We start from the raw sequence: 10,371 nt of genomic DNA on the forward strand, positions 1-10,371 counted from the left end.
AGCTGAAAAGTCCTTGACTAGTGTAAGCATTACCTAGCAACAACTAAAACATCGGTGTGTTATCAACATTATTCTCATGCTAAATCCAAACCACAGCACTGTACCAGCTACTAGGAAGGAAATTAACTCTATCCCTGCCGAAACCAGGACAACTGGTCAGCCATAATACCTGAATAATCTGGCCATCTCCAAAATAAAATTAAAAAGGCATTTTGAAAGTGGATTATAGGGAAATTCCTCTGCATCTCAGTAAGAATAAACAGAGAATGAAACCCATAAGAAGTTTCTGGCAAGCAGGTAGCTATGAGGTAGTCCTTTGAGAAGCATCAACGCTGTGGAGAAGCAAAGACCAATCATGACTGATGGCAGGCCTTAATCATGATGAACTGGAATTTTTGAAATCCATGAAAAGGCCATCCATTTTGACAAATTGCTAGCCAAGGATCTCAGCACTAAGAGTTTTCCTGATCTCTCTGACCTGGAAGATTATAGGTGAAGTAATTTCTTCTTCTTCCTTCAGGGAATCAACATTTCCTGGGTTTGTCAGTCTCTGTCCATGGTGCTCAGGCACCCTGCAGGTGCAAGGATGGGTTGGACATCTGCACAGCTTTTCAGGTCATACTAAGACAAGTGTACCTGGACATTGGGCTCCAAAGGATTCAGAAGTCATTCAGAAGATGAATTCACATTTCTAGTAGTCTGTCAGACAGGTCTGTATTAGCACGTGTGTAACTGGGAAGAATTTTAATAGACATTAGAAATGAAATATTGCATGCACAGCAGTATCAGTGCCTTTCTCCTCTGTTGGAAGGTTGTATAAATATGAAACATTGCCCTACATTTACTTACTAACATGTTACATTTCATGATCAGCTTACATCATTATTCTTTGTATGGGAGAACTATAACAGAGTTCAGCTGGACATTCTCTTCCACAAATCATTTATGAACTACATGGATTCTCCAATGCATTCTCAGAGATTTTTCTGGCTCTGTTTCCAAATGTGCTTATTCAATTTCATCTACACATGCTATTTGTATGCCAGATGTATATTTACAAGACAGCTCTAGCTCTTAATAAAATGACTAGCTCCAGTTAGTCTGCTCAGAGTATATTTATGTCTACATTTATGGTCAGAGCCTGAAAAAAAAATCCGGTAACCATCACCCTTGAGAAGACACAGCTGGGGTTCCTCCATGAAAAGCTAAAAAAAAAAATAATATAGGTTTTTGGCATCATGCCTTCCAAAACACTGGGCACCAGTTCTGGAATGCATGAAGGCAATATAGTTCATTTTTTTTTAATGGCAAGGTCTCCAGCCAGTGTTAAGGAATTAGTTGTTCAGCAATAAATCCAGCTCGAGATTAAATTAACTTTAATTAAAACATACAAAACACAGCAATCCTCAGTGAGTTATTATTGGGCTTCCAGAATGAAAAAAGAAGTTGGCAGGAATAACAATACTGATTTCATCAGATGCCATCTACATATTTCACTTTTAGAGGAAATATGTCTCAAGGGCCCTCCACCCCCCAAAAAACAGCCCACCATAACCCACTTGAGCCAAAGCATTTCTTGCTCATGATAAGTCATAGGAAAGGCAGCAAATGTATAAGACTACACATAAATTCTACATGAAGTATATCCATGTGCTAGCTGACTACAAAAAATACATTTAAAAAAAAAAAATTACAGACACTGCCATAGTCCCAAATCTGATAAATTTGAAAGTCCAAAGCTTATACCCTCCTGCTTGCACATGGGCAACTTTTGAGTATATGCAGTATAGCACATGGACAGATGTTTATTTCAAAACAAATAGCATAATGTTTATGAATCCAGCCAAATACCAGGAACTTAGTAAGATAAAGACTGAATCCAGAAATACAGTGACAGTATTTTAGTTTGGAAAAAAACACATATTTGTCTTAAGTTATTAATAGATACACCTCAGTTCAAAACTTCCCAGTTTTTTTGAGCAGCAGCAGATATTGAAAGGAGACATAAACTTGTGAAGGAACCCCCTTGTGCCCTGTGTTCTGTTCCCTCTTACGACAGGCGAACATGTAATTTACTACATCTATGAATGCAATTATGTGATAAGGACATACATCTTTTTATCCCAATATTTTAATGGAATATTTTTAGAACTACTTTCAATTTCAAGTCTAAACACATTCATGCTACTTTATACTCATTTGTTCATGTGCTGCAACTGTCTTTTACTTCAAATGCCTTCGCTGATAAGGAAAAACCTTCTCAGCTTTTAATTAACCTGTCCAAGCCATTTAAGTCTTCTCCCAAATACAATCTTTGTTTTTCTGATCCTTCTCTTAGGCTTTTCTTCTCCTACTGAAGTTTGAAACCATCTTCCATGAACAGAGGCAACCAAAATTACACATTATTTTTCAGATAATGGATCAACAGTCAGCACTACCTGTGGTCATCAGCTTCTTTGCAGCTCCTAACCCACCTAACAACCCATTTTTTTTAAATAGGCTAATTATTTTCCAGCAGATCATTAAAACTACCCCTAACTGAGAGCATCAACAGAGTTGTCTTTATAATGCATATATAAATCTGAAGCAAAACCCAAATCTTAACCTTGCTTCAGAATTGGGTAGCAGAAAAAATCACTCTGGTTTCCTTTATTGCTATACATGCAAATATTATTTTATTATCATTAAAGGGAAATACACCCTTATTGCTTGCATCTGGTCCAGTCCCTCATCTGCAATGCAGACTTGTAACTTGGATACAACACTATACTCACTATGACCCAATCATAGAATATAATTCCAAATTTGACAGAATCAAAGGTACTTGTTACTAGATCTGCAATGTCACTTAACTATTCTTTCACAATTCTGAGGTGACAATTGCCCATCTCAGCCCTTGATCTGAGCGTGTTTCATTTTCTGTGTTTAATCTCAGTTACATATCCATGCACTTGACCATTTCCCACATGGGCAAAGTCATGATCCTTCAGGAAAACTGAGACAAAGTACTAATTTTGTACTGAGGCTTCAGTTTAGAGCAAATACTTAAGCAGAAAGTGCCATGTCTTTGTTTTTTCCTCTTTTTTTCTAAGGCTGAAAAGGCATTTGTGGGTTTGGGTTTTTTTGGAAGGGTCTAACTCAGTTGTGATGTTGGACATTCATACTAGTAGCAAACAATTGAAACCTGTATTCTTTGCACCATTGTCAATACAGTATTGCATGAGTCACTTTTGTGTTTCAAGCAAAAGCACTTTTGTGTTTCTAATTTCCTTCCCCATATACTTTTCTATTACTGGACAGTGTAAAGAGCTCCAAGGTGCTATAGTGAAAAGTGCAGGGTGCAAGTATTATCACCACCCAGTGAATGATAAAACAGAAATTAAGTCATGTATTTGTCTAAGCAGGAGTCTCTCTGGTCATTCATGGCTTGCAGAAGAGGAATATAACTATCAAAACCTCAAGCGAGATCTTGGAAGAAGCTTGGGGGAAGGGTTGACACTGTCTGAAGTTAGGTACCTACATTAGGAATTTACATCCAGAAAGAGTAAGGCAACTTCAGGTGTTAAGCAGAGCACTTAATTTTCACATTATGTAATGTCTTAACCAAAATACTTCAGATACATTTGTGTCCCCTAACTATATAGAGAACTGACGTACATAGATAAATTATGTACACTAATATACATATTCAAGCAGACTAACTTTGGGGATAATTTCTCTGGCGATGAACTCAGCTGCACAACAGAGGGTATATTTGTATAGACTTTTTCAGGCAAACTCAGACTTACTTTTTTTACAGTCCGTGACAGTCAGAGAAGCTTACTGATGGGTTGCAGCATTACCTACATGGCTTCTAGATGCCAGTCTTTGTGGACAGTATGCATAGTTCTGCCCAGGGGGGAAAAAAAAAAAAAAAGAAAAAAAAGAAAAAAACCCCACCACCACAAAGAAACACATTCTAAATAACAATCCAAAAGCGAATACTGAGTAGTGATGTACCATCCAACATACATTGCGTAATTTAAATCCTGAGAGAAGGCACAAAGATCTTTGTTTGAAAAGACAAGATTGGATGAAGAAGGCTAGCAAAATGGATTAATGAGAGATGGATCAACAGCTTGGTAATGAGTAAATGATGCCAGGAAAGATCACCTATGAAAGGCCTTGAAAGTAAAGATGAATAATTTGCTTGGTGCAATAAAAAGTTACCACAGACTGTGAAAATGAGCTAAGCAGCTGCATTCTGAAGAGCTATGAAAGGGCTATAGCACATGTTCAGAAGGCTACAGAAAAAAGCATGATGACAGCTTTATGAGATTTAGCTACACAGAAAGACTGCATCATAATGCATCTTAATATTATCATGCAAGGAAACCGAGAAAAATTCAGACACAGCTTGACCAAAGTATGCTTCTCGTACAAGTAGGTGGTGTCCAGGTCACATGAAAAAGTCACAAAAAGGATTCTGGTGTTATTGTGACAGGTCAATGGATGATTTACAGGAAAGAAAACAGGAAGACCTGCCTTTAACCATGTTGAACGTGAACTGTTTATTATCCACAATACCACAGATATAATGGCTGAGACCCATCTCACTTAAATTTTGGTGTCTACATCATCAGTCTCTACACCTGAGCCAGTCCCCTGTTACACTCAGTGGAAATCTTACCAATATAATCAAATCAACCTTAACAAAGTAGATTATTAGATTTAGTCAGATGAATCATGCCTGTGGTTGGTTGATCTTGGCCAGAGCACCCACCCAGCCACTCCCCAAAGGATGGGGGAGAGAATCAGAAAAACAAAAATGAAAAAACTCGTGGGTCAAGACAGTTTAATAAGTGAATGAAAGAAAAAGAAAAAAAAAAAGTGATGTAAAGGCAGTCATTCACCACCTCCCACAAGCAGATTGAACATGTAAATTTCACTAACTCTTATCAACTAGATCTCCATTGACTAGTAAGGAACGCAAGAGCAGCTTGCTGAGAACTAGATACCTACGCTGCAGAACCTTTGTTTTATTAGCACAATTTCAATTTGGAGAGAAAAAAAAAAAACAGGTTAGGCACTTATGAGACATCTACATGGACCTAGCAATTGAATTTGTGTGTATGGGTGAGGAACACAGAATGAAACGGAAAGAAAAATCTTCGTATGATGACTGTTGATGGGGTATTAATAAGATTTAAAGGGAAAGGAAAGAGAGCAATGAAGTGCTAGTCCAAGAAGCAAATTAAGGATTTATTTGTTAACTTAGAGACATTTTGCTCTTTTCTATCAATAACATATTTTTGAGAAACACAGATGAATTAGGTAGTGATTACCAAAATACGAAAGCTCAAATTTCTTAACTGTCTGTGAAAGTGTATAGCAAACTTCAAGACTGGATGACAAAGTTCATTTTAGATTCAAAGGTTATTTTTCAACCTTAGGTATCAGAGTAATAATAAGGATTTTATGTCTGAAAAATAAGGTGTTGAGCTCTGTATTATTAAATGGTAGTTGGAACTAATATTAAATGATAGCTGGAACTAATGAAGCCTAGTTGCTTTTACTGGTTTTGGCTCGTGGCTGACTGACTTTGCAGTCTGAGACAGTGGAAGCTCCAACTGAATATTTCCAGCAATTGATGCATTTGAAAGGGGTTTTGTTGTTGTTGTTGTTTTTGTTTTTTGTTGGGGTTTTTTTGCTACACAGATTATCTAAGGCCTAACAAGGTATGAGTTTCTATTACCACTTTTTAGAACTTGTAGGGTCTGTTTCCGCCTGCCATTTTCATAAAATTTGTAGAAACAATTATCTTTGACACTTCTTTCTCCATCTTCTGGGGAATTAGCTAAAGGACTCTTAAAATTAGACAACATACACAGAGACCTTACAAGTATTTTCTCAATAGGTAAATAGGACAGAAGAGTTCAGCAGTGAATTTTGGGACTCATGAATTAAGATTAACTTGGTAATTTTAGCTGACAATGAAACAACTATAGGAACACTTGGAGAATGACTGCTTGGTTTCAGCGATAACACTTTCATCACAAATGCCAAGCAGCACATCATGATAATCCCATGCCTTTCCTTCCCATCTCCCTACACTCCTCGGCCTCCTCTCCCCCACCCCAGTACTGGATCCATTCGTTGTACTGAATGCTATTGATCAATGGATTCCCTCTGAATGGTCAAATATGATTTGGGCATGTTTTAAACAGGTTTCAAAAGCATTTGAGAAGTAGCATCAGAAGATTCACTCTCTGCAGAAATAATTATGTAATTTCTTACGGATTCTTTGAAAATTATTATATTCTTTATTGGATAACATTGTGAGAGAGTAAGGATAACACCTTAGGCACAGAGGCATATGGTTTTACCTTAGCTCAGTGTTAGGCAAGGTAACACCTTACCTTCTAAAGGTCCATTTCTTCCACACTGTGCATGGAAGTAAAGACAATTAAATACTCAGGTAGCATGCCTTTCTTGTACACCATTCCTAGACTCTGTCACCATAGGACATAGTTCCTATTTTATGTGTGTCATGACAGAAGACATTTAAACCTAAACTGATACATGAGCTCAAGTATTTCAATTTTAAAGTAGCTGACTTGAAGGTATCTTACAGGAGTTTGAAGGCTTAAGTCACTGTCCTGGTTTCAGCAGGGATAGAGTTAATTTCCTTCTTAGTAGCTGGTACAGTGCTGTGGTTTGGATTTAGGACAAGAACAAAGTTGATAACACACTGATGTTTTAGTTGTTGCTAGGTAGTGCTTACACTAGTCAAGGACTTTTCAGCTTCCCATGCTCTACCAACTGAGAAGACTGGAGATGCACGAGAAGCTGGGAGGGGGCACAGCCAGGACAGCTGACCCCAACTGGCCAAAGGGACATTCCATACCATGTGACGTCATGCTCAGCATATAAAGCTGGGGGAAGAAGAAGGAAGGGGGGGACATTCAGAGTGATGGCGTTTGTCTTCCCAAGTAACCGTTACGCGTGATGGAGCCCTGCTTTCCTGGAGATGGCTGACCCCCTGCCTGCCGATGGGAAGGAGTGAATGAATTCCTTGTTTTGCTTTGCTTGCGTGCGCAGCTTTTGCTTTGCCTGTTAAACTGTCTTTATCTCAACCCACGAGTTTTCTCACTTCTACCCTTCTGATTCTCTCCCCCATTCCACTGGGGGGGAGTGAGCGAGCAGCTGCGTGGTGCTTAGTTGCCGGCTGAGGTTAAACCACAACAGTCACATTCAGAAACTAATAATTTTGATCCTGAAAACCAGAAGATGAATGCTAGTAGCTCTTTAAAACTTTATCCAAATTAAAAGATAGCATAAGAACAACTATTCTGAACTATCCTATACCTTTATAAAAGACTTTTTCGGAGCAAACATTATCTACATACATTGATTGCTGATATTTCTATTAATTTGCTCTTTTGTTTTTCTCACTTGTAAGGCAGACACCAAAAACTGCTACTGCATAGGAATTCTCCAGAAACAGTTTCTGAAAATTCTGTGAGGAGCAGTTATGAGTATTATCTTTATTGCATTCACTACGACACACTAAAGACAGTGACTTTCCTCTTTCCTTCCTTCTTTTACAAAGGGAAGCCAGCTACATCATCTAAAACTTAGATTAGAAGTTGGAACACAGACACATTACACCAGATCAGAGCAGTGGCCAACCTGAATAGTCTGAACACGGCCAATGCCAGATGAGTAAGAAATCCCACAGTAGGAAATTGTAAAAAACACAGCTCAGTAGGAAGGTATTTCTTAATTATTCTCAAGCTACTGAACTGCTCTCTACCCTGGAGTAGAAAACTGTTGTGTACGAATACAACTGTAGATTTTTCCATATACTTCCATAACTCAAGTTTATTTCCATATACTTGAATTTACTTAAACATGTTGCTGCAACACCAAATGACACTGTGCTCTGCATGTCAGTTGTCATTGGTTACTAGTTTTTTCCTACCATTGTTAGAATTTCTGCCTTTCATTTCGTTACAAAACTTCTTGTTTTATTTTGTGGGTGGAAGGAAACAGACCCAATAAGACCTCTCAAAATTTGGGGTCTTTTCCTTTTGTGCTATATAACAAATAGGACTTTTTATTTTCTTGCATAACCCTCTCTGTGAAAGCATTAAAGGATAGTCCTGGTAACTAGAAGGCTTCTGACACTAGGAAAAGAGCTAATGCAAGCAGGATCTAGATAACTATGTGGTGTTCAAGTTAAAGCACCACAAACATGATAAAATTCTTTGGTATCTAATTCTCCTCCTTTTACATCCCCTAAAATCATTCTGAAATCTTAAGAAACAGTGAGGAGAGAGAAAGGAAAAACAGGTCAGCAGGGGGGAAGAGTCTCGATGTATTTGTTTTTAAACAGCATAAAATAAGGATAAAATTATTTCTAGAGTACTTAAAAATAATGTAGGAAAACAAAACCAATATTTTCTGTCTTCACTGGATATTCTTAAATTTGTCTGTTACATTACATTACTTCTTGGTACGAGACTCAAACAAGAAAATCCTGGCTAAAATTACCAGCAGTGCAGAACTGCTGTTTAACTTAATATTTTTGATTAATTCCAACATACTGTTATTAGTAGCATTTTAATTACAATTGTTGTATACGCACATACCAGTGAAATTATATACTTTGCAGTGTTATGGTATTAAGGTTCTTAAAGTTAAATCACGCCAATGCAGATGTTCTTAATTACTTTAAAAGCACAAATACTTACACAAATCAGTTGTTTCCAGCTCCAGCATAATTCAGTTAAAGGAGTGCTTATAATTTAACAACATGAATGATAGTTAAGCATAGCTAATATGGGAAATTGTTAAGAAATAATATATATAGTTTACATAAGGGAAGGGGTTAAAGTCCATCTGAGGCAGATAAGAAGCTGTGATTTGCCTGAGACAAATATAAAATATTGCCAAAAGAAGGTGACATTGTCAAAGACACATCAAAAACTGACAAAAGCATTTATTTCCCAGTAGCTGTCACTTTACACACCCAGATTACTGGGACTTTAGGTTGCTGCAGGTCATCGTGCAGGCTGTTTTGGGGAGTTTTTCCTTTTTTTTTTCCTTTTTTTTTTTTAAAGCTGCCAAATGGAGTCTAGCTCCACCCCTACCTTGTATTACTGCTTGAAAAGAGATGTGGTAGGTAATGTAATACAGCATTAAATCAACACAGAAGCTGAAGCACGCAAGCCACAGATGCAGGCAGATCTTCTCTGTGGGTAATGTCTCTGGCAGGAGCACCCTTCATGCACAAAAAGTTGTTAATTATTTCCTGCTGTGCTCTGGGCTTCCACAGGTAATAGTATAATGCCAATGTTTCTTCCAGGACAACATCTCTTACAATGCAATTATCATGTAGACATATTTTTCCTTATGAAATAGGGAAAAAAGTGGTCATTTAACTGATAAAACGTTGTATATAGCCATATGCTGTGTGAATAGAGTTACTGCTCTTTTATCTTCTATATTAAGTCTTCGAAAAATTGTCAAAGGAATGGGATATATAGTAAAGTTCCAGCTTACAAAAATTAGCTACAATAACAGAAGGCAGTTCTATTTGCACATCCACTATATACACATAAGAGTTAAGACTATACATTTTTTCCTTATATTTTTATTTAGATTAAATCAGCATTAGATATATAAGCATGTCTTTGTTTTAACCAAAGCTTTACGATAATATTAAACAAGAAAGAAAAAAAAAAGAAAAAGAAAAAGAAGACCAGATTAATTCAGCATGACCAGATTTCAAAATATGAATCTGAAATGAGTTAACTGTACCTTGAGTCACCTGTTGGATAGCTAGCATCATCCCGGAAACCGTATCAGGAATCAAATTTTCCTTCCAATTGTAGACAGGCACCCATTTGAAGATGGGCAGCCTTCTCATACACCAGACTTTGATATCTTCAAAGCGAACAGCCTGGATCTTCCTCCAGACTGCACTTCTTTTCCTTTTTGCTCCTGTCATCATTCCCACCCCCCAAAAGCAGTTCCTCTTTCAGAAGAGCGCACAGTTGAGGAATCACCCTGATCTGTGTCAATCTCCAGTTTTCTTCTGAGATTTTGCAGTTCCAAAACTACAGAGGGAAAAAAACCAAAAACAGAAGCACTTAAGATTTCTGCAGCTGCTCTCTAGCTATACTCAATAAAAACACTTATTAAATGCTTCAATCGTATAAACAGCTACATGAAATGCAAGAACCGTTTATAGCAAAGATCACATTTTCTGCTCTTTGCAAAACTTTGGTCTAGTATCACGTTAGTTTGTGATTCTTTCCAATAACCTCCCGCTTTACATTCCCTGTAATGCTTGTGCTTTTGGCCTCAGTCCAGTGGCAAAATGAG

At 37.5% G+C, this 10,371-nt stretch overlaps 1 protein-coding gene across 1 annotated transcript in view; it reads right to left on the reverse strand.

Moving 5' to 3' along the window:
• SLC26A7 (solute carrier family 26 (anion exchanger), member 7) overlaps window positions 1-9,994 on the reverse strand; it is a 75,715-nt gene extending 65,721 nt beyond the window's left edge. Inside the window, exon 1 of the mRNA XM_009324428.1 lies at window positions 9,805-9,994. Within this exon, the coding sequence (XP_009322703.1) occupies window positions 9,805-9,994 (190 nt within the window). The remainder of the gene's footprint in view (window positions 1-9,804) is intronic.
• Window positions 9,995-10,371: the final 377 nt, after the last annotated feature.

Source organism: Pygoscelis adeliae, unplaced genomic scaffold, assembly GCF_000699105.1.
Source record: "Pygoscelis adeliae isolate BGI_AS28 unplaced genomic scaffold, ASM69910v1 Scaffold145, whole genome shotgun sequence".
NCBI classification, from domain to species: domain Eukaryota; kingdom Metazoa; phylum Chordata; class Aves; order Sphenisciformes; family Spheniscidae; genus Pygoscelis; species Pygoscelis adeliae.